We start from the raw sequence: 24,961 nt of genomic DNA, 5'->3' as shown, positions 1-24,961 counted from the left end.
TTTCAGTTTCAAAACAGTCGTCACTTCCGCTTCGTAACCCGTGCATGCGCAGTAAAGTTTCACGCCAATACCGACAGCGGTTGTTTTTGTTTGCTGTGTCCGCCGATGAAGAGGCATTTGTGTGGTTCTGTTATTTAATGTAGGAGACCTCGTCAAAAATAAATAAACAAACATAACGATCGTAACACCAAGTGGACTCAATGGGTGCCGTGGAAAGCACGGAGGGGGAAAGGGAGCCGCTGCTGGTTCCGAGCCCGCCGGAGAGCAGCAGGGTGTACGCGAGGAGATGGGTGGTGCTCGCGCTCTTCTCCACGCTGGCGTTTCTGCAGGGCATGGTGTGGAACACCTGGGGGCCCATACAGAACTCCGCCAAACACGCCTTCGGCTTCACCTCTAAAGACATCGCAGTCCTGGTCATCTGGGGACCAGTGGGCTACATCCCATGGCTGCTTTTTGTGTGGCTGATGGATAAGAAAGGTAAGATGTGTTTGGTCTGAGATTGTACAAGCCGCAGTCACACTGCATACAACTCACGAATCACTGGGTTTAATTAATCGTTTGTGTTATATATAATATGACAAGTAAATAATTAATGTAAATGATTAGTTTTTACTGTGGTTAGCTGTAACTGTACACCCTGGTAGTTTATGGATGACCCAGTAGCTCTACAAGGAGAGAGCACATTACCTGTAATAGTGCTGCATTAAATCTTCAGCATTATAAGAAGGAACACTAAATGTCGGTAGTTGCAGTCGTGGTGAATTGGATTAAACTGTGCTAAGTCGGTTTGACTGCGCTAGGCCCATTTTGGGAGCCTTGCGCTCAGTCTTCTTCCAAAAATCAGGCCATAATGGGCTCTCTGTGTACTATAGGTCTCCAAAGTGCAATGCATAGGTTCTTTAATCTTTATTCAGAAGTTCAAATATTGGAAGTATGTTCTTTGTTAAAACAACATGTAATAACCACAACGTAACTAACTCATGACATTGGTTTTGTTGCCAAACCTGCTCCTTCCAGTCACAAGGCAGTTTAACAACAGTCATCAGGTGAGCCTTATGACGACGATACACCTTAGCATAAACATTCACTGGGCACCTGCTGTTAAAGATTGTACGGAAACATCGAAGGTGATCCAAGATCTTGAAGAACGTTTGACAGTGTGATATGTTAAAATTGCATAACCAGATGGACATGATTCCTCTTTGGGCTTTCCTATTGCACATACAGATTTGTTAAGTAATGGGTTTTGTATGTCACATTTTCTTCGAAAGATACAGATTCTGCAGTTCCTTCTAAGCTCCGAGGTCCTCACACTCCGTTTTCAGTGTGGTGTGTTGTGTGTTTGCTCTAGTTGGTCCTTGTCAGTGCTGTCTTGGTGAATTTGGCATGTTGAATCAGGGTCAGTGGTTGGCTGTGAGTTACAGTTTTCTGATTGGCTTTTCAGTTTAAATTTCACTTCAGATGCAAATATAAACTCCAGAAGTTTTTCTTGTCCCATTGTGGCTTGCTATACAGAGGCAGTGTGCTAGGTTGACATTATATCTCACTACACAGAAAGTCATTTTGTTGTGCTGACTATCTAGGGAACATGTGGAAAATCTGTCATTAGTGTACGCAGAAGAAGCAGAAGTGGTTGGTGTCGCACGGTTCTCATTCTGAGGAGCCTGCACCTTCGGGAAGTAGCGGTTTCCTTTTGAGTTGTTCTATTTCGCGCAGGTGTAGAACGTACGTTGGTGGTGATCATCAGCTACAGTCATTTTGTCTGAGTAAAGATACACAGGTGATGGTGGGCCGACGGAGGGTGATCTTCAGTCGTTTGTAGTTTGTGTTGGTTCTTCAGTGTCCGTTTGGTTTGCCTGTAGCCTTAGAATCATTTTAAACCCTCCACCCGTCCTGCAGATGTACATGCATCCGTGGAGTATGCAAACACTACCGACTCGGGTCAGCTTAAAAGCCATCACAGAAGGGAAAGGTGCTGGCTGCGTGTTTTACATTTATAGTCCCCGTCTGTACAGGCTGTGTGGCCAAAATACAACAGCTGTGCTGGTCTTTTCAACCTTAGACTTGTTCTTGTGTAACAAAACGAGTGGACGCCAAGCCTGCTGCAGTGGCAGGGCAGACTGAGAGGACTGCTGTCTCCTTCAGTTCAAATACTCAAAACATCTCACCATATAGGCTCCGGGTTGCTTGTGTTCACTGACCTATTTATGGTTACATAGACGTTTTCGTGCACTTAGAAGAGGATGAGTGAAAGGACTATTACACATCCTTATAGAAGGCTTCAGAAATAATTCTTTCTGGGAACAGCTGTAGAACATGTGGTGGTTTTGTGAATGCACGATAATTTATCTTTCAGTTTCTATGTTCTTTTCTGCCTACTTTTTCATTTTCATACTCTTATATTACCCCTGTTTACTTTCAAATGAATGGTGTCTTAATTCATATACTTGTAGAAGTCAAGATTTTACAGTCAAGATTTTCACATTATGCTGATTCTGTAGCACCAGACTGCAGAGTGGGTCACAATGAACTGCATAGATCTCCGTCTTGTAACATTAGAGTTGTATGGATAGGAAATGATCATTGATTGATGTCTTGAGTGGCATTCTCATTGTATGTTAATTGCAGTTCACATTACCTTTAGCCACCATATATATTGCTGACCTATTGATCTATAGGTCATAGATATGTCTATGACCTAGTTATTGACCTGGCTGTTGACTTTTTAGAGTGCCAGACATTCATTCGGCGCTGAAAATTGTTGAAAATTCCTTTTTCTTACAGTGTATGTTTGGGGAATAGGGCCATTTAATATTGCACACACACTGAACAGCTACAATGTACTCTAAGGTTTGTGGACACTGCAACACTGGAGTGTTGGAAACCAGCTCTCTCAAGTGATGAATCATGCTTTATGTTCCAGCAGACCGGCAGACAAATCTGGGTTTGACAGATACCAGGAAAATGCTACCTACTGGATTACCAACAGTCCAGGCTGGGGTTTCACTGTACACACAGTGGGGCCCACGCAGACATAGTTTGACGGGTATGCTGTGGAGGACCCAGAACTGCTCACTCCAATAAACACCCCTGACCACCATCCCATTAAACACCCCCGGGATGAGTTAGGACACTCATCACCAGACAGGCCTTCTTGTGCAGTATCACTGACTGACCTTGCAAATGCTCTTTTGACTCAATGTGTGCAAATCTGGAGCACGGACACGCTCCAAAATGTCAAAGGAAATCATCCCAGGAGAGTGGATGCTGTTACAGCTGAGTGGGGACTGGATCAAAACCAATGTCCATGCTTTAGGAGTGCACATTTTCATGGTTTAGTCCATGGTCTCGGAATGTGGTTGTCAGATACTATTGTCATGTAGTGTTTACCGTCCCATATCTACAAAGAATGCATTCCTTGGGGCCTTTCTGAATCAAATGTCATCTATGCATAATGATATTTTTAATTAAAAGGCAATTAATAATGAAGGTTTGCTGAAATGCTGACCTGGAGGTGTTTATGACCTCAGTGCTTAGGGATGTTATCCATTCTAGAGCATGAGAGCACTGACTGGGATTCAGAGAGCACTGACTGGGATTCAGAGAGCACTGATTGAGATTCAGAGAGCACCGTCCGCTGTCAGTACCTCTGACTAGACTTCCCTGAATCTCATACAGCTGTAAATTGGATGTGACCTGACTACAAATTTTCTCATGGAAAGGGTTGAGAACCTTTTTTTAATACTTAATAAGAGTCTGCTGGGTCTGCTGTGTACATTCCTTTCCGTGGTTTTCCTAAGACTGAACTTTGTTATTGTTGGACTACGGGCTTTCACTGCTGTTGAAGAAACTGAAATGGCTAGAGAGGAAAGAAGATTCATCTTCAAGCTTCCTCAAAATGATGGTCATGTGAATTTTATTGGGAACTGCCCTGACAAGTGGAAGAGAAACTGAGTGAGACAGGAAAATCCACTCATGTTTTAAACATTTCACTACAGGAGACTTCACAGAGGCCTGTCCTAATTCAGAATGGAGGTTAGACTATCTCAAGGACACACTGAGACATTCAAAGATTGTTTTCGGCGTTTTATTGATTGCCATCTAAATACATAAGTACATTGTAGCCCAAAGAAACAGGTTTCCTTGCTGTTCCGTCCCTGCCTGTAGCAAATCGTTCAGACTCATTTTCCAAAGTCGTCTCAAACTGCATTTTGTGACCCCCGAGGAAATTTCTCACAGCACATTTACCACCTTAGGCTACAATGCCCAGTATTGCAGAAAGAAATCAGAAAGTTTAAGTACCTATCATGACTGAGGGTTGCAAATTAACATTTGAGTTCCCCCCTCAGTACACAAATCCAGTGATAAGGAGTAATTTACAACACGGACAACTGTGAACATAGATTTAGTATCTGTTGTTCTTACAGAGTTTTCAAAATTATGGGAATTTATGAGAATGAATGCACTTGTTAACTGGTCTCCCCTCTGGTCTCCCCCCTGGGCTGCTACAGGACTGCGCACCTCTCTCCTGCTTGCTGTCTTCCTCATGGTGCTAGGTTCTGCCCTGCGGAGTGTTCCTCTCCCAGACCTACAGCTGCGGCGCTGGTAAGACCCGCTCCTGTCCACCGCACGTGTTTCATGTCACGCTGCATTCATAAAGAACACGGGTTGGGAAGAGGTCACAGAGATTTTACATGTACTTTTATGTATACTTTTACTATATACTTGATTCCATTTGTAAAATGTGCCTTTCTGTTAGTTCCCCCGGCCTCTGAACGTGTGATGAGGTTTGAGGATCTTTGTGGTTGTGGTGATGGTGGTGGTGGGGGGGGGGGGGGGGGGGGGGGGGGGTGGTGGTGGTGGGGGGGGGAGGTGTTGTGTAAAGACGTCAGACATTCTGCAAGTGTAGTCTGATTCTGGGCAGCTCAATATCCTTGTATGCGTATAGGCAAAATCCATGTAAGGCCAGGAAACCATGATTTTCATAGATATTGTTTTTTTAATCTTTGATGGGTGGTGTGGGGTGTGGGTTTGTATTAAAACCTGAATGTTCATCCTTGGGGTGACTTGGACATATCTGTGTAAATCTACGGACTGCATAATGGCATATGTAACCTGTACAGTCACCATCTTCACCTCCCTCATCATGCGTCAGGTTGTGACAGCAGGTGTGCAGGACAGCAGGTGTTTGGGCTGGGGATCATTCTCACTACAGCAGGGCCACTGAGCGGTACAGCAGTGAGGTTGGAGTTTGGCCTTGTCACCGTGGGGTGTAGAGTGGTCTACAACCCGCAGTTATCCAGTGGACACCAGTCTTGCTTTCCAGTATGGAAGAGTAACTGTAGGAAAGATAAATAAAGTCAAAGTTTCGCCGAAAGTTTAATGGTCCAAGTCCTCAGAACCAGATACTAACTTGACACACTTTTTGATAAAATTATTATTTTAACATCCATCCATCCATCCATCCATCCAAGCTGACATTACAAGTTACCTACTTGTACCATATAAATTCATGTCCTCGCAATGCCCTAATGCCCTTTTATCCACCTGTAAAAGGCACATGTTCGGACATGCTAAACTAATAATAACCAATACTATCACACCTTTTTCCCACAATCCAAGCAGATTCTAATGGATGAACTCAAGACCCACCACCACGTGAATATCCTTTCACCCAGAAAGGAAAATGGCATTTCTCATGTTTCAGAATGTGAAAGTTGGCTTGGTTGCATCAGTTTGAATAAGCTTACAAGAACTGTCAGCCTTCCAAAGTCTGCAGTGAATGTTACAAAACAGAATCATATCCATGTACTGATAGAATCCTTGGATACCCCATGCAGTTGCATTGTGCAGCTTAATGGTGCTGAGTTTTTTTAACAGAAATTCTACATTTTCTACTGTGCCTCGGTGATCTGTCTTCTTGTCACCTCGTCTTTTACACACAGTTTAAATCAGCAGAAAAGACGACCTTTAAAAAATGCATTGCTTGTTGAGCACTACAGCTTAAAAATAAATACATTTAAGAAATGATCCTTCGTGAACATTAGAATCGAAGAGGGAAAAGTCTCTCTCTTTTTCTCAGAAAACTAGTTGCATGTCTGATTATTCTGGCAAGGTTATCTGAACGACTTTGAGCATGAAGTAATTTCATTAGACTTACAATTGTTAATCTGCCATATATATTTTTTATTACTTTTCATAATGAGCTCATTTCGGACGATGTAAAGCTACGTTTTGGGATATCAGTGGAGGACAAAACCATATTTTCTTAATTGGATGTGTGGGATTGATGATTGAATTATTTAGTATGTGATTTCAAAGTGATACTGTTGCAGACTATAAGAATGGCTGAATTTTCTGCATGCAGGGCTGACTACACTCACTGTAGCAAGATAGCTACACAAAGGCAATGACGAGACACAGCAGGTGACGTCCATGAAGGCTTTAGGAGTTATGTTTGCTGACCTTTAAAACTGTCAATTGATTTAAAAAAAGAAAACAATAGCTTTACTTCCCAGATATTTCTTGTATGACAGTTTGTCTCTCTGTTTCTTGTAAGGCAGTTTAAATTCAGAACCATCAACAACTCAGAATGACAGTGTGACAGGCCTCACATAAAACAACCCAGAAAGAGGTGGATCTAAGTAGCTCCGCTCTGCTCCCTGTGCTGAATGGATAGGTCTCCCATGCGTTGTTTGGAGTGAAATAAAAATGTTTTATTTGAAAATACAATGAGACGGGACACCAGAATATTGATTTTTTTTTATATATATATATAAAAAGAGCTTTACAAGTTCCTCAATGTGGTTTTAACCAGTGTGAAAAAAAAAAAAAGTTTGGTGCTAAAGTTGTATTTTGTTGGAGTGGGTTGAGAGTATTGATCAGTCAGATGAGGTGGTGTGTACCACATGTACTGCTGCTTACACACGCCTGCTGGGCGGGGCCTGCTGGGGGGGGCCTGTTGGGGGGGGCCTGTCAGGCTGTTATAGATGACATTATAATGCTAAACAAACAAACTTAAGGCTACGATTAACATTCACCTCCAGAGTTCCATCTGCATCACGTTACATCACACAGTATTTGTCAGCATTGTATGCTAATCAGATTCCAGGAGTACAGGGTGTGATCAGAGAGCGGTCATTCGCATTCAGGGACTTTTGTTTCTGCGTTGCTTACAGAGCCACAGAAAGTGTGAATACAGAACGAACTCTGAATGATGTAGTGTGGTTCTAAGTTGATCCTCTCCCCCAGCCTTAAGTCTGTGCACAGGTGTTGACTTCACCAACTCTGCTCACCCTGATATCTCCCACTAAGCCTTTCTTTCCCTAATCTGAGATGAAAACCAAAGAAATTGCAAGTCAATCTAAACACGATGCAAAACAACGCTCCAAACAAAAGACAAACAAACCCAGACCAAAAGACCCCTTTACTTCCCTGCCAGTAGGTGGCAGCACTGGCACTGCAAGAGATCGGCGCAGTCCTCCTCCGCCTGGAGAGCTGAGAAGGTCGTGTGAGACCAAGGCTGAGGGGCACCTGTGTCTGTACCATAAAGCGCTCGGGTGCCGTGGAGAGATGCTGGATGCTGGCTGATGTCGTCGTCGAGCTGACTGAGAGGCCCTGTTGCCATGGCAGTGGGTTTGAGGGCGTTGCCAAAAGCATCATGGCGGCACTTTTTTGATAACTGTCAGAAGAACTGAGACGTTCAGCAAGGAAACAGCAAGTAGTGGAGGTTCTTAAAAGCAATTTAACAAGTTTTGTTTTATTAATTAGTTATATGACTTTATGGAGAGAAGAGAACTATACATTAAAGAGAATTATGACCATTACTGTTCTTATAAGACACTGACGATCAGTAGCAAGATGTTAAAGATAAATTTAAAATTATTAACGCAAAGTTGTATAATAATAATACAAATAATTTAATTGTTACATATTTTACAATGATTTAAAACATTAAAAAACTAGTAATAACAATAATAACTAGTAAAATCAATAATTATTGGATTATTCGATTTTTTTTCTTTGGTGACAGCCCTAAAGGCTCTTCCTGTTTGGCTCATTTTGAAAGAGTGGGCATGGGTCCTTGTTTGTTGTTGATGTTCTGGTTTCTCCCTTTTATCAGAGGGATTTGGATCTGAGAGTGATTATCTTCTGGAGATGTCTCCTCTTCAAGGAGGTTCTCTCCATCTGGTCTGTCAGGGAGCTGTGGAGGCCCGGGAGACTGCAGTACTGCGCCGTTCTCTGATTGGGCAATGCCAATAATCACTCTTGAATCAAAGCACATTGTGATCGTCCAACCAAATGTATGCAAATAGCCAAGAGGAGTCTCTGATTAAAGCGTGCTGCTAGATGCTGTGGCTGAATTCTCGATCAGTTCAGCCCTGACCGCATTGCCGCGGCTCTGTGACTTGACCAGAACACAGAGAATGAGCGGTCCTCACAGTGCACCTGGACGGGCCCTTTGTCCCCGTCCCGTCTCTCTGTCCCGCGTGTTTTTGCCTTCCTCCTCTTGTTGTTTTGCTTTAATCAGCGTCCGATGTTCTCGGAGCCTTTGTTTTACAGGACAGTGTGAATCTGAGGCTCACAGCCCCTCCGTGTCGATACCCGACTGTTCAATCTGGCTCGGCCTCAACAGCAGTATTTGGTGGTGTGAGCGCACACGTCAGCCGCGTGGGGGGGGGGGGGGGTGTGTGGGGGTGTGTGTGAGTGAGACAGTCCACCAGTGTGGGTGTGTGTGCGGGTGTGTGTGCGGGTGTGTGTGCGGGTGTGTGTGTGTGTGTGTGTGTGTGTGTGTGTGTGTGTGTGTGTGTGTGTGTGTGTGTGTGTGTGTGTGAGAAACAGTCAACCAGCCCAGACTGGATCACACGTGATAGTCGCTCAGGCAATTAAAGCAGAGTAATGGATGAGTTCTGTTAAAGAATAGCATAATCTGAGCAAAGGGAATAGTGTAATCTGAGCAAAGGGAATAGTGTAATCTGAACACATTGAAGCATCCGGTTTGTTAAGTTAATAATCTCTGGATAAGTGACTGTGCTCCCTCTCCTCTTCACCTCACGCCTGTTGCTCTTCCTCTTCCTCACTTCCACGCCGGCGTCCGTGTGTACCGGTCGAGCCTAAATGTGGATCGCACGGTGGAGCTCTGCTGATGTTTACAATGGAGGGGTTTGGATTGAGTCAATGGGAGTCGGGTGGGGGCCATGCTTTGATCCTGCGGGGGGGAAAGTGAAGCCCTCATTGCCTGGCTCTGTGCCAGATTTAGCATAATTTTCATATTCCCCTCACAAGATGGCTGGCAAGAATCTTAAGTTGTAATGATTGGCTTTGGCTGTGGGATTTGGAAATGTCTACGGTCCAATTATGAGCTCTGTGAGCAGGAGGGTGGTGAAACCCATCCATGAGTGATAAGGTGGGGTGTGTGTGTGTGTGTGTGTGTGTGTGTGTGTGTGCATATTCTCAGATCCTCCGTCTCTCTGTCTCCCCCCCCCGAGCATGTCATCACAAGAGTTAATGTAAACACCCATGTGGCAGGATTCTGATGCACTAGCCTGTAAAGCAGGATTAAAAACCCCATCATAGCAGCTGAATCAGATCATAACCTAACCCACCAAAACACTTGGTGCAGATGAACAAAGACGTGTCCTTAGCAGGTCAGCCCTGTTAATTATATGTCCTGCAAGGCAGGACATCTGTTGTCTGCCGCTGAAAGTAGTATTTTCGCTGAGAAGCAGACAGCCGATGACCTCACACAGGTAGACCTGTTACAGGTGTGTGAGCTGTCGTGATGAACACATGCTGTTATTGTTGTTTGCTATTGGCTCTGTCCAATTTTAGATGCCTTACTATAGTGCTGATGTTTTATGAGATGGATTCCATTCTGATGGTTTACATTCTGATCAATCATGTAGTACTGGTATAAGAACTATGTTCTTATATAAGAACCATGTTAATGTATTGTAGTCTGGGTTATCTTGTACCGAACCCTTTGTTTCCATTTGTAACTGTGTGTATATTGGCCAGAGCAGATGGGAAGGGATTCAGCAGTCCGTACTGGAGACGAGACCGTTCACTGGGGACAGGTGACGGCCCAGTTTACTCAGCCAGAACGAAGCCATTCGGAGCCCCTCCATGGAGACCCCCTCAGGCAGAGAAAGAAGCAGACAAAAAGAGAGAAAGGGAGATGAGGAGGAAGAGAAAGGAGGAGGAAGAAACTTTTGTTTCTCTTCAGACAACCCCATTCTTGTAGAAAAAAAAATGTGTTTTGGACTGTACCATTCCGATGAATGTATTTTTCTTTTCTTTGCAGGTTAATTCACGGGGGTCAGCTTCTTAATGGTTTAGCCGGCCCAACCGTTATGAGTGCTGGGCCCCTCCTCTCTACAACTTGGTTTGGCCCAGACGAAAGGGCCACAGCCACAGCCGTGGCATCATTGTTTGGCTATCTGGGAGCAGCCTGCTCGTTCCTGATTGGCCCTCTAGCTGTGCCAGCACCCAATGACACAGGAATAGTGAACACCGCCACCCACTGGGATCCGGGCCAGATCAGGGATCGGATACAGATTGTTCTCTATACAGGTACAGTACTGCCTACTGAGGCCCCACAAACACCACATCAATGCCTTGGTGGAGAGGGGGGGGGGGGGGTCTTTGTGTTCTTTTGCCACATACACTTTAAAATCTTAAGAGAATGATTCATGATGCCACTCCAAACCTCAAAATCAAACATCTCAGCAACATTTGACTGTAGCCCTCTTAAAAATGACTAATGTTGTTCTGCTTAACTGGTTTAGAAAATTAAAGTATTTAAAGAGAAGGCAAGAAATCTAACCCACTAACAGCAGGAGGCACTAACAACATAAAAAAGCCTTTTCTGTTTGCAAGTTACAAGACTGTGTTGGCTTTAAAGGTCTGGAAGGGAAAAACAGCACAAGTCAGCAGAATGAAATCATATTTCGACATGTCCCCTCGAGAGGAAAACCGTTCACGTCAAAAAGCCAATAGTCTTAAAATAAATGTTAGAAAAGGGCTCTGTGTTCTAATAAACTGTACATAATGGCAGAAAAAAGCAGTTTACAGAAATAAAATAGTTTCGAAATTGACTAACAGAAGCACAACCAAGAAATATTTTTAATGTATGGATGAAGCCCAGAGAAGTGAGGCGATCTCTGCACGTAAGGGAAAGGCACTGCTGGCCACGTTTCAGCATAGTTTTCTCTCTCTCTCAAAAAAAAAAGAGACTACCGGTACTTCAAAATATGCTTTTACAGGATATTTTGTTGCCCTTTTCCAAAGCTAGAAATGAGAAAAATATCTGTTGTCATGAAAAGATAAAAATAACTGTATGCACAATTTGGCTACATCAACTAGAGCATGCAGTCAGTGCTCCAAAATAAAAGTCCCAACACTGGACAGCCTGGGGACAGGAAGCCTTAGTGGGTTTACCAGCCTTGTATTTACAACAGTGTTTCCTGTCTGCCCGTCCAGAGCTGGGGGTCATCGTGGTCTTCTTCGGGTTTGTGCTGCTGTATTTCCCCTCGCGGCCGCCCAGACCCCCCAGCGTGGCGGCGGCCAGCCAGCGGCTCGGCTACAGGAGCAGCATCTGTCGTCTGCTGAGGTACGACGCTCGGTATTGCACAGGAGAGAACAGAAGTGTGTTTACAAACAAATTCTACAGTTAACTGTTTCACCATCTTGTCTGTGTTCCCGATAAGAAAAATGACATGTACCATGAAAAAAATGCCCTGAACACAAACCGCACGTTCCTTCGCAAGTGAAAGTGAATCCTTTCAACAGCCAGACCAAGAGCATTTAGAGTGGGTGTCTGCGGTGTTCTGGTGTGAACGGGGTTTTCTGAGGAGCATGTGGGTATCTGTGGGTATCTACTCAGTAAGACGGCTTCAAAGATCGCTTCATTTTTTGCAAAAATCTCTGTGTGTTGATTGATCTTGTCAAGATCAGAATGTGTATTCCTGCTTGTGAGGAGCTGGGGAGTAAGGGGAGCGTTGAGGTCTGGGCGGAGACACGGAGGGGCTTCATAAACCAGCCCTTGTCCTTTCTGCCTCTCACCATCTGCTCCTGCAAGTTAATGCACATCAAGGATGCGCTTCCATCCCTACAGATTAATTACCAAGTTTTATGTTGGCGAGTGTCGTCCACACATGATGAACGGCTAGACGAGGAGCTCACCCAATCGCTCCTGGGCCGCAGTGCGTCGGCCGCATGTTCAGAGCTGCTTCACCACTCCGGCTAGAATAGGGTCCGTCCCCCCCACCTCAACCCCCCCACCCCGCCAGCCGCTCACACCCCCGACAATCACCTGCCTTCACCCGGCACATCCTGCTGTTGCTCGCCAGTAAACAAACTTCCCGTGGAAGGCTCCAGCGTCGGGAGGGCGGGTGAACACGGGTCGGGTCTGTGTGTCCGCTGGACGCTGACGTCAGCTGGACAGGCCCTCCGTGCTCGGGCTATAATGCCGTCTGGAGCCCGACTGATAGGAGCCTTCCAGTGCAGTATCAGGGCCGAGCAGCAGTGGCCTTTGAGAACACACAGAGTCCAAGGGCTGGCGGTCACTGGAGTTTCCTGACCAGGGCTGCGCAATGTGGCCAAGAATACGATATTGTGATTATATAACTACATATTCATATCAAGATATGCCTGGAAATGTTCTGAGAGCGCTGTGGTAAAGCCTGGATATGATTAAAGATTTGCCCGCATCCTTCTGATCATTTAGATTTTTTTTTCCCCATTTTGATTATTTACATTTGCCGCACTACGTGAATGGTGTTTTTCATTCTCCAACAGATCAGTCGTGTGGAAAGTCTGAGATTAGTTGGGATACTCACAAAACTCAATCAAAAAGTATTTTAGAGGGCTCATTTGCGGAGGGCTCATTTGCAGCCTTCACGGTTCCCAGCGTTCGGGGCTTCCGGCCCACACCTCCAGATAGGCGCTTAGCTGTCTCATAAGTTAGAGCTACAGCTCCTTTTAATTGTGCCAAGTGTGATTGGTTTGCACGAACGTTACTCTCCGATCACTCTGATAACCAGTGCTACGTAGCAGCCTTCCTCACACCATTATCCCTGGCTTGTTACTGTGGTGACTGATTATGGTATGTTATGAGAATAGATAGAAATATGCTATAAACAATTATAATTGTCTGACCCCTAATCCCCCCTCCCCACCACCACACCCCCTCAAGCATCTGCCCCTGGATTGCGGAGCTGTGGGGCATCTCACGGACAGAGGGCACTTAGCTGATGACGCTGTTGGCTTGCTGGCTCCCCCTGAAATATTTCACAGGCGTGGAAAATGCCCGACCTGCTTACATACTGCAGTCTAAATAAGCTCTTTGGGCCTGGGAGTCATGGCTATTGATTTTGCTACTGCGGGAAGTTTAATGAAACTGGAGCAGCTCGGAGAGAGGGTGCTCCATCACGGTACGTTTACGACGCCCCTCTCTCAGGATGTCGCCAGGGCCGCGTGCTGGCGCGACCTTTGCACCCGCGCCGCTCCGTCAGACGGCGTCGTGGGGACACCGGCAGGAAATTGCTCAAGGTTTCAGGTTATAGTGTTGAAACGTGGTTCTGTTTGTTTATGCGTTTTTAAGAATCCACCAGCTGTCCCTCCAAGATGCAGTGTGAGGAAATTGTTTGTTTCGTGGAGGACGAACATCGGCTGCGTACAGACCGTCCCAAAAAGATAAACAAAGTGTCTTTTGTCCAATCCCTTCGATGGCTGTCGGATGATTTGAGGAGGAGCTCATACACTTGAAAAAATCAGGGAGGCACTGTCTGAGTCCCCAGGAGAGGAGGGGAGAGTGTCTGATGATTGTAATTGGGATAGTAGTGATTGGAGCATTGACAGAGACCCGTGGAGGTGAGGGGCTGATTCCGTGAGGGTGGCCTCCAGACACTTTTGGCTGTCATTCTAATGCAGTGATTGCAGAGATTCTCATAAAAATGCTAATAGATCAAACAGAAATGCAGCCAGAGACCTTTGTAGACGAGATTTATGGGCAAATCATGTTTGGAGCTGAATTTAATGGTCAAATGGTTAGAGCTGTATTGTACTCGGTAATGAGAGCTGAAGGAAGGGGTTTGTTGACTAAACTTTGACTAATCATCTGACACTTGAAACATGGTAGTATACATGGAATAAAATAGACACAGGTCAATAAACCTCAGTGTTACTGTTAGCTGTAGGCGCCATGTGTTCAGGTTAGAGCTTACTGTATGCTAATGCCCCCTCTCATATATTCATATAACTTTAAAGTTCTTCTCAATAAGTCAATTGTGTATTTCACAATAAGTCAGAGTGTATTTCATTCTGGAAAAAAAAACAGACATAATCTTGTTTTGCAGTCATATATTTTGTGCAGTTTTTTATTTAATTGCATTTTGTCTTTATATCTTCTTAGGAAAGACATTTTTAAAAAACATGGCTGAAATAAAACGCTGTAGACCAATCATACAAGTTTTATCTGTTCTGTCAGTACCCACTTTACTGGGCACTTATAGGTACTGTTTATAGGTGTACAGTTACAAACAAGCTCATCTGTTGCCAGGCACAGTTTGTCAGCCGTCACCTTAGCACCTTGTAGAGCAGTATCACTGGGCAGAGCCACCTTTGACTGGGTGTTGGACCACTCCTAACACAGCAGTGGTGTTGACGTGGTAGTGGGGCAGTAGTGGGTAGATGCAGCATGGGTTGTGTGTGGTCTGCCCTACAGAAATACCCAGCCAGGAACTGACCACTGAGTTAGAGGATGGATTAAAGGAACGGGCGTACCAACAGCACCACTGTTGTACATTTACAAGGTGTGTGTTATTTCTGTCCTATGTTTCTAATGAAGTGGATGCTGAGTGCAAACCCAAGCATAAAAATAGCTGCTTAGTAACAGTTGTTACTGATCATATTTGTGATCGCCTGAATCATGGAGCCAGAGTAGCGATAAATAGGTCTGATTGTGACCTCAAACTGTAGCAAAAATAAAGCCTTGTTGCCAAGCAGTTGCTCAGGTTTGTAATTACCTTTGCATGACTGCATGGCTGCTCGGTGTAGCCCCTGGTCGACTGTTCTGTGTAGCCCCTGGTCGACTGTTCTGTGTAGCCCCTGGTCGACTGTTCTGTGTAGCCCCTGGTCGACTGTTCTGTGTAGCCCCTGGTCGACTGTTCTGTGTAGCCCCTGGTCGACTGTTCTGTGTAGCCCCTGGTCGACTGTTCTGTGTAGCCCCTGGTCGACTGTTCTGTGTAGCCCCTGGTCGACTGTTCTGTGTGGCCCCTGGTCGACTGTTCTGTGTGGCCCCTGGTCGACTGTTCTGTGTAGCCCCTGGCGACTGCCCTGTGTAGCCCCTGGCGACTGTTCTGTGTAGCCCCTGGCGACTGTTCTGTGTAGCCCCTGGCGACTGTTCTGTGTAGCCCCTGGCGACTGCCCGGTGTAGCCCCTGGTCGACTGTTCTGTGTAGCCCCTGGTCGACTGTTCTGTGTAGCCCCTGGTCGACTGTTCTGTGTGGCCCCTGGTCGACTGTTCTGTGTGGCCCCTGGTCGACTGTTCTGTGTGGCCCCTGGTCGACTGTTCTGTGTGGCCCCTGGTCGACTGTTCTGTGTGGCCCCTGGTCGACTGTTCTGTGTGGCCCCTGGTCGACTGTTCTGTGTGGCCCCTGGCGACTGCCCGGTGTGGCCCCTGGCGACTGTTCTGTGTAGCCCCTGGCGACTGTTCTGTGTAGCCCCTGGCGACTGCCCGGTGTAGCCCCTGGTCGACTGTTCTGTGTAGCCCCTGGTCGACTGTTCTGTGTAGCCCCTGGTCGACTGTTCTGTGTGGCCCCTGGTCGACTGTTCTGTGTGGCCCCTGGTCGACTGTTCTGTGTGGCCCCTGGTCGACTGTTCTGTGTGGCCCCTGGTCGACTGTTCTGTGTGGCCCCTGGTCGACTGTTCTGTGTGGCCCCTGGTCGACTGTTCTGTGTGGCCCCTGGTCGACTGCCCTGTGTAGCCCCTGGCGACTGTTCTGTGTAGCCCCTGGCGACTGCCCGGTGTAGCCCCTGGTCGACTGTTCTGTGTAGCCCCTGGTCGACTGTTCTGTGTAGCCCCTGGTCGACTGTTCTGTGTGGCCCCTGGTCGACTGTTCTGTGTGGCCCCTGGTCGACTGTTCTGTGTAGCCCCTGGCGACTGCCCGGTGTAGCCCCTGGCGACTGTTCTGTGTAGCCCCTGGCGACTGCCCGGTGTAGCCCCAAGCTTAAGAGCTAAATGACAGCATTATCTGCAAGCAAAAAAAAAAAAACAATTTATGGTAAAGAAATGACTTTTTCACTGTTGTCAGGACAAATGTAATCCATTATAGTGAAGGGTGCGACACTTACATTTCATAATCACCTATAAATGTCTGAAGCACTCGTGACTGGTGCTGTAATAGTTACTATGTGTGTTAATGATGTAGTGTACATATGTTGAGGATAAGCTGTGAGATCCGTATACATGGCAGGAGACATAAGAAACAAAAGTGACATAAGAAAGAGACATAAGACAGTCATTCATTAATGGGTCTTGGCACAAGTCCATGTTTCTCAAAGGTCAAGCTGTCCCTAAATCCATGTGGATCCTCCCATGTCTCAGAGCAGGCAGGGCCATCAGCGGTAATTCTGCAGCACCTTCTGCAGAAGAAGGAGGTTTTGGCGTGATTTTGCAAAAAAAAAGTGACTTTTTGCAGTGTTCACAGTAGAGTTTGACTCTGAGAACGTCCAGGAGCGTGGAGAGATCTTAGTCAAGAGGGGATGTCCTTCAGTGTCACAGTGGTGGGGGGGAAGGCCAGCACTCAGTTCAGTTCTTCTCCCTCAGGGACGGATGAGGTACTGAAAGATTCAGCGTTTATTCATACTTGCACCTGAAATGCCCGGTAGTGCGACTCTCATTTCAGCAATGTCGAACCGATGTGTCCTTCGGTTCTCCGTCCTTTGGAGAAACTCTTAAGTGAGGACGTGCTGTGAACCGTCATGTCCTCTCCTGATTTTCCTTCTTCGTTTTGATCTTTATCCGCCTGGTCCTACATTCACTCTGAAAAGTGCCATCGGCATTCTCGCCCAAGCCTGTTGCCCAGATGCTTTGAAATGGTGATGACAGTCGCAAACACGGGGAACGAAAGACATAATGGTGCTAAATGGAGACGGATGAAGAAGGCCAGAGTGTGACGCGCCGATGTTTGGAATAGTAATCAGGATCCGAACGTTGCCGTGGTGACATCGGCGACTGCGGTGGCTTGGCGTTCGTCTCCATAGACACCCCGCCTTCCGTCCTTACATCACACTTAGCGCCATTTCGCTGTTTTGCTCGTTTGCAGTAACATGCGGTTCCTGATGATTGCCCTGGCGTACTCGGTACCTACGGGAGTCGTGGCTGGATGGTCTGGCGTGTTGGACATGATTCTGACTCCAGCCAAAGTCAGTCAGGTAAGGAACCCGACCGCTTCCTCCACAGAACTGCTCCACAGAGCCGTGGAGACGTCCCGAGGGCAACGGGGTTGCTTTGAATCGTCCGACACCATTACCCCCTTTATGTATGATGAGCTGATTGAAGCGTAATCATAATTTCAAGCATCACTGGGTAAACTGGACCCAACATTAATATGATCATTGTTATGTAGCAAAACAGCTCTGTGATTTATGAGTTAATGACCGGCCATATTCAGTGAGAGAAATTTTCGGGGGTAGTATGCCAACTTATGTCTGGCATAGATTGCAGGATGAAGTAAGGAGTGTGAGTGAGGTTTTTATTTCTTTATTTCTTTTTTAAGACTAGAACTGCCTGAGGATCAACACTAGTCTAATCCTTCTTATTTCAGCTGTGTCAACGATCACTTTAATTATGATCAAGACTAATACACAAAATGCAATTTTCTTGCCCAAAATGGATGTTGACTCATAATTAACCCCAGGGCTGACGCACATACACACTCACATACACACTCACACACACACTCACACACACACTCACACACACACTCACACACACACACTCACACACACACTCACACACACACACTCACACACACTCACACACACACACTCACACACACACACTCACATACACACACTCACATACACACACTCACATACACACTCACACATACACACTCACACATACACACTCACACACACTCACACACACACACTCACACACACACACTCACACACACACACACACACACACACACACACACACACACACACACTCACACACACACTCACACACACACTCTCCCCACTATTGAGTGAGAGGCCACTGCAGAACCTTGAATAAACTGTTTACCTTTTGGACCTACTCATTAAAACCTGGCAAACCCATGTGAATAGACTTTGAACTGTTGCTGAAAACATCTAATTACAGTCTTGGAAAAGGAATCCAGCGCTGCCCATGATGCCGTCTAATCAAACATGCTAGAGACCGCTTTGTTTGCATGACTGCAAAAAAAAACCCCCTACTTCACGTTCAAAGGCGTAATGAGAGGAGACGTCCGCCTCAGTAGACCTGATCCTCATCACACCTTCTCCCGTCTGCATGTGCAACCTGCCCTGCAGGGCGACGGGGTGAGATGTTTCCACCCCGTGAGACAATGTTCTGCTGAAGACTGCCATTAGACAGGGAACCCAGCCAAGGAAATTGAGCAAGCAAGAGGTCCGTGTGTGTGTGCGTGTGTGTGTGTGTGTGTGTGTGTGTGTGTGTGTGTGTGTGTGTGTGTGTGTGTGTGTGTGTGTGTGTGTGTGTGTGTGTGTGTGTGTGTGTGTGTGTGTTGGTAACAACTCCCCCAGCATCCCGCGCTTTGCGCCTGCACTGTTATTGAGCAGGCCTCTCATCTTCCTTTTGCTTGCTTAACGTGCGACGGAAACAAATGTTTGCAGCCACCCAGGAGACTGTTAGGAGTCGACGATTACATGAAACAGAATGTTCATGTCACCTAGCTCTCATCCTTTCTCAACGATACTTTCTCCGCTGATGCGAGCGAGCACTCTGTTTTTTTCCAGCTCTGAAACACTCGCGGAGGCTGCGGTGTGTGTACGCCGTCACCCTTCACGTGCCTGTCCACAGAGCAGGCGCACAGGATATCTCCGTCCCTTTCTACTAACGGCTGTAATCTGATTGGTCCTTCGTCGCCCAGGTTCCTGATGTCATACAGAAGCAGCACATCCCTTTTCTGTCTGTTAATTGGCTCTGGCTCACAGATGCGCTGCCTGTCCAGCGCCCCTGTGGCGGTGCACGGTTCTCAGGTCTCGCTAGAGGTGCAAACTTGTTTGTGCTCCACTGGCCGCTGTGGCTCTCACAGCTCCCTCTCTTGCCCCGCGGCGGTCCAGCATCATATCAGCTCGTGTTCAGACCGGCTCAACCTCCGGATGGTGAGCTGGATATCAGAACTGTTTCATCCGCTAAGCATTAGGTGGAAGTGTCCAGACAGCAGCACCGAGCCATTTCCACCCCTGAAACAAAGATCCTCGTTTTGTCCAGAGTCGCTCATTGAACCGCCGGACCCGGTCTGACGCAGAACGCCCGTCGTCCACGTGCTTTTATTTTGACAAGAACGCCCAAGTGAAATCTGAGACTGGAACCAGTAGTGTTTAAGAGCAGGTACTCTGGCCGCATCACTCGTGTGTGATTGCTCCACTAAGTGGCATCATGCCGGCTCGTGGTGGCTGCACACCCTGATTAGGGTCGCACCTTCTGTTCTTGGACGTCACCAGCCAATTTGGGGCACGCAATGCAATCAGGGAAAACAAACAAAAAAAAAAAAAACCAACCAAATTTTTTTTTAAATGGCTACGTCTTGAAAGTAGTTTTTTGCTGATGAAACCTCAAGGCAACTGGTGTTTGTGCGGTAGCTCCTGTTTCAAGGACTGATGTCGTGTTTGCTTCCTTCAGGCATCAAACAAGAGAACTTGAAGGGCTGTAAACACACGAATGTAGCAGGAACTTTAAGCCTCGGCATTAACAAATCTCGCTTCTTCTGGATCCTGTTAGAATATAGCTGTTAATTAACTCCTTTCCTCCACCTGAAATGTTTGGGTACGCCTGCTGGCAGCCAAACAACTTTGTATTTGCTTGACTAATTAGGGTAAATTCTAAGGTAAATGCTAAGCTGGCTTGAAGTGGCGTTTTGTAAGCGTGGCGTTTTGAGAAGCTCCAGATGAATGAAGACTGTTAATAATCTGTCTGAGCCTAAGGGACAGATGCACATAGTTTTTTTTTTTATAAGTAGATTGCAGTTCCCAAACAGCACAGGACAGAGACCGATCTTACTGAGACTCCTCTTACGCCTTTTGGCAGTGCTGGATGTCAGACGTTGAACCGAACCTTTAATGGTCTCCTTCTGTGGGGATCTCTACAGGTGATAATTGGACATCTGCCTGAGAACGCAGTCCATCTGAGCCGCGTTTCTTTGCCACCGTGCTTAGCTTCAGCTCTGAGCCCACCGTCACGCCATCTGACCGATGACAGGTGTCGCCCTTGGAGTGGATGGCTTGTTTACTTGGAGTGGACGGCTTGTTTGCTTTTTTTGTTTGTTTGTTTATTTATTTACATATTTGGCCTTTGTGGCTCCTGCTTCTCAAGTGATGACCAACCCTGCGTTTATTGTGTGTTTATTTGTTTATTGTATCTGTCTCTCTCCCCTGTCTTGCCGATGAACAGGTAGATGCAGGATGGATTGGATTCTGGTCCATTGTCGGGGGCTGCGTGTTCGGAGTAGCTATGGCACGGTAAGCTTCACGTTAAAGAGCAGACAAGTGTCATGGTATGATTTAATATTCAAGCCTCACATGCAGCCAACGTGTACATTTGTATCTTATGACACATTTAAATGCACAACATAACTTCAGCCTCTCCGGTGCCCGGTGCTGTATGAAGATAAATTGCTCCCATCTCTGGATCTTCACTGACCTTGAAAGACATTATTTTCTCACTGTCAGCTTTGTGAAGCCCAAGACGTTTATTTATTAATTTTTTTCCGGAAGGTTCACGTTCTCCCAGGCTCCCAGACTAATTTTTCCGCACCATCTTAATTTATTGAAATCAGCTTTGTGATGTACGGCAGCAGAAAATGCTAATGGAATGGCTGGGCGGTGAGGTCTGATAGATGGACGTTTGTGCGGAGAGGCAGCGATTGGTTTGCAGTCGATGAAAAAACGCCTCTTGTTGGGCCCAATCAGCAGTTCTGGGAATGGCTAACATTTTGAAAAAGCTGTAATTAGGAAAATTAGGGCATAACTCTTGCCGTTTCCATCAGTTGCTGTCAGTCGATGTGGGGTTAGGGCAGGGGCAGTGCTGGAGTTAGCATGGTTAGCGATGTGGGTTAGAGCAGCCATCATTCAGGAGGTGCTCAGCAAACGTGAGCACTGTGGAGTGCCGTGGTTACTCAGACAGCGGAGAATGGTCTGGATGGAGACCCAGGAGGCCTAGCGACACACGACCATACACCCTTCTAATTGGCTCCCCTCGGGTTTGCGTCCGCGAGTGTAGCTGCACACGAGTGCCTGGGGACGCGTGCATCTCCCTGTGTGGGTGGCAGTGTGAGCAGGCGCGTGTGTGTCTGGGTCCAGACAGACGCACCAGAGAGGCACAACAGGTGTGACTTGGCACTGGGAGCCTGCTCCGCCATGATGCGAAGATTAGCATCTGTGAGGTGCTGAGGTGCCCATGACGGCCTCCCTGAGCAACGTTGCCTCTCTCTCCCCTCCCCTCATGCAAATGTGCACACTAGGGGCCCACACACTCCTGCTGCCCAGCCTGTCCCAGCAGGGCCCGGCCCGACCCGGAGGGCCACGGCCTGCCACAGACGAATGGCTGCATTACCGCTGAGCTCCAGGCGTGTTGGCTGCTGTTTTTAAATCGACCTGGTCCCAAAGACCCCCCCCCCACACACACACCAGTGGAAGTGCCGCTGTGCAGAGACACCTGACGTTGCACCATTTTATATCACAACACAGCTTGTTGTAAAGGGACAGAGTCCTCAAGCAAATGGCGGCTTTCGTTGCAGACCTGAGGGTAGTGAGCTGGACTTCAAACTTGTATTCCCGTTTCCAGTGTCCTGAGCGTAGTACGGGAGCAGTCTGCTGTTGGCTTGGACCGCTTCGTCTCGGTTGCATACTGTGCTTGTTATTTCTGCGATGGTGCCCCTTATTTTGGAGCTCAGTCTCTCCTGTGGTGCTGTGAAGGCGGACGGGTGCTATTTACATTCTGTTAAACAACCTTGAGCCGTTACTCTGCAGAGTATTTCACAGCGTGGATGTACGAATACAAAACTACTCATCAAGTAAAATCAATACAGCGTAATCGATTCGTATGGTAATTATGAAAGAAGACTACTAGAACTCCCACTATCATAATGTACTTGAGGTATAGTCAGAATGTATTACACCCTGAGTATGTGTCTGTAGTCATGCGAGATCGAATCTGGAAGAATGAGTAGGATCTTTGTGAAGTTATCCCAGCAAAGTGCAGCTTTGTATTCCTCTCACAGGCCGGTAGAACCTTCTAGAATCCGTGCACAAGGGCTCAGAATACAGCCCTTCCATTACCGAATGGATATAGTTGATGTTCACATTATTCATTACCACAGTCTCGGGTCATGCCTTTTAAAAGAGTGCTCTTTTCAATAGCTCACTGTTCAAAGGCTTAAAGGGTTTTTGAGGGCTTCATTGTGTAATTAAACTCATTTTTCCCTGCTGGTTATTGAGCAGTATAGTGTGAACAGCTATGTTCCTGTGGGGCATTTTTTTTTTTGCAAATGGGAAAGTGTAGGGCTCGAGCCAGTCTATATTAAGAACCTTGAACATACCAGCACCCGTTAGGATCATAGCAGTGCCTTTCATACCCCTGAGTGCTCCATTGTACAGAAACACTTTGGAAACACTTTTATATCTAAATATTACACCAGGTGCTGATTGAAATTTGCGAGCGGGAGCCGTGGGGAGAAAAAGGTCCAGACTGACTGAGTTCAACTTGGATCAAACACCTTTTTTTATTTTTATTTTTTTAACTTGAAGTTGTCAGTCAACTTAAATAGGAGATAATATTATTAAAAATAATAGGAGAGCTTTTCTCTCCGCTCCGACACTTCTGCCAGAAACAACACCTGCACAAAGTTTCGTCTTGGCTTGGCGGGCTGGAGTGGTGGTTTTGGCTAACGTGTCTGCCTTTCCTGTTGTCTACCTCCTCCTGGGCCTCCGCAGATTTGCTGACTCTATCCGAGGGATTCTAAAGGTCATCGTGGTGCTGATGCTGGCGGGAGCCTCCCTGGCCGCCACCTGGTTCACCCTCACCTGCCTGACCACACTCACACACCTGCCCTCCACTAAAGGTAAGCATACCATCCAGATCAGAGAGGATGTGGGCCTGTCTGGTTCCGTGGTAGCAGCCCTGATACAAGCTCATCCTCTTGCATCACACGGATGATCCGAATCCCATCATCCTCTGCCCGGCCCCTGCGTCTTTATCTCCTTCACACACTAAGGTCTAAGGGCCCCGGGGCCAGATGGTTCTCCCCCAACCTGGTGAGCACATGTGCCACATGTAGCCCCTCCCCATCCTGTCCAAGAGCTCCGCCCACCTGTTTGTAATGCTCATCAACTTCTAGCGACTTTTAGGGTTCGATCAAGGCACACCTTCTATTTGTTTCGCCTGATTGTTTGCTGTGGAGAGAAAGGAGGCGTGAACACATGCTCCCATGTGTCTGCAGCCACGCTCTACACCTCCTGCATCCTGGTGGGCATCTTCATCAACAGCAGCATTCCCATCTTCTTCGAGCTCTTCATCGAGACGGTGTACCCCGTGCCCGAGGGCATCACCTGCGGAGTGGTCACCTTCCTCAGCAACCTCTTCACAGGCTTGCTTCTCTTCTTCCTCACGCTAGTCTCCACAGGTAAGTAGGTCATGGGGTTGCTCGTGGGATTATTTCTAGGGATTGGTGCTCACTGGATTAACTACAGGGATTTTTTTTACGGGATTAACTCAAGAGATTAATGCTCATGGGATTAACTCCAAGAATTAGTGTTTACAAGATTATCTTCAGTTAATAGTGTTTATGATGCTTAGAGCACCATATATTGTTTTCCTCTAATCTGATCTGACAGCTTGATGCAGGCTTGCTTGGATTTATTACGTAGTTCGCTGGCAGCTTTGTTGAACTGGTCATAAGTTTGTTTATGTTTTACAGACAGGACTGGGACCAAGTTCCAGCCGACCACATGATTATTCCGGGCTCCAGTTTTACTTGCTAGACTGTTAATGTTTGCTGACAGATTGAAGAGTGACTTTGACGCTCTGTATGATATCACTGGTACTTCTTAGGTAAACAGAGTGTTAGCAGGCTAGGCACCATCCAGACGTATAGAATAGTGGTGAGGATTTTACTCAGCCTGCTGTCTCGGGCCGACAAGCAAATGTGGAATACGTCTCCAGTCCTTCGTTCTCCCAGCGCGGTGATTACACACCCTCCCCCCAGCATAACGCTCCGCTCAGTCGAAAGCCAGTCAAGCAGAATGGTGAATAATGTGCGCAGGGCCTGACAAGACTTTCCCTCCTCTCCTGTCGTGCAAATAGCAGCTTCCTGTTGAATATTGATGAGGCACTTGTTGACAGACTCCTCCCGGTAAGCAGGTGGTGAGTGAGCGCTGCCTGATAATTCTATCCGAGCTCCTCTTCCTCGCTGCCCCCACGCCGCTGGCGGGCCCACCGGCGAACGGGCCCCTCCGCTGGCTAACGGCGGCCTGACGTGAACCGTGGCACCCCCGGCCTGTGGCTCTGCCTCTCTCTTTTGACAGGGGACAGGTGCTCATGCATACACATCAGCGTTGGGAGTCCTCCACGATCGCATGCGGCTCTTAATCTCTGATGATGCATACTGGGATTTCGCCGTCACGACAAATGATGGATTACGCCGCGCTACGGGGGCCACGGCGATCGGCCCATCCTGTCCGGAGGCTCCGCGC

The 24,961-nt window shown here is 47.0% G+C and overlaps 1 protein-coding gene across 1 annotated transcript in view; it reads left to right on the top strand.

Moving 5' to 3' along the window:
• The first annotated feature begins 44 nt into the window (after window positions 1-44).
• Window positions 45-24,961, top strand: part of slc49a4 (solute carrier family 49 member 4) — a 31,123-nt gene continuing 6,206 nt past the window's right edge. Inside the window, exons 1-8 of the mRNA XM_077001772.1 lie at window positions 45-477; window positions 4,512-4,605; window positions 10,304-10,572; window positions 11,482-11,611; window positions 17,326-17,434; window positions 20,664-20,731; window positions 23,204-23,331; window positions 23,710-23,892. Coding sequence (XP_076857887.1) covers window positions 201-477; window positions 4,512-4,605; window positions 10,304-10,572; window positions 11,482-11,611; window positions 17,326-17,434; window positions 20,664-20,731; window positions 23,204-23,331; window positions 23,710-23,892 — 1,258 coding nt within the window. The 5' untranslated portion in view covers window positions 45-200. The remainder of the gene's footprint in view (window positions 478-4,511; window positions 4,606-10,303; window positions 10,573-11,481; window positions 11,612-17,325; window positions 17,435-20,663; window positions 20,732-23,203; window positions 23,332-23,709; window positions 23,893-24,961) is intronic.

Source organism: Brachyhypopomus gauderio, chromosome 4 (genome assembly GCF_052324685.1).
Source record: "Brachyhypopomus gauderio isolate BG-103 chromosome 4, BGAUD_0.2, whole genome shotgun sequence".
NCBI lineage: Eukaryota > Metazoa > Chordata > Actinopteri > Gymnotiformes > Hypopomidae > Brachyhypopomus > Brachyhypopomus gauderio.
The sequence above is the reverse complement of the archived record's forward strand: the minus strand, read 5'-3'. Positions and strand labels throughout refer to the sequence as shown.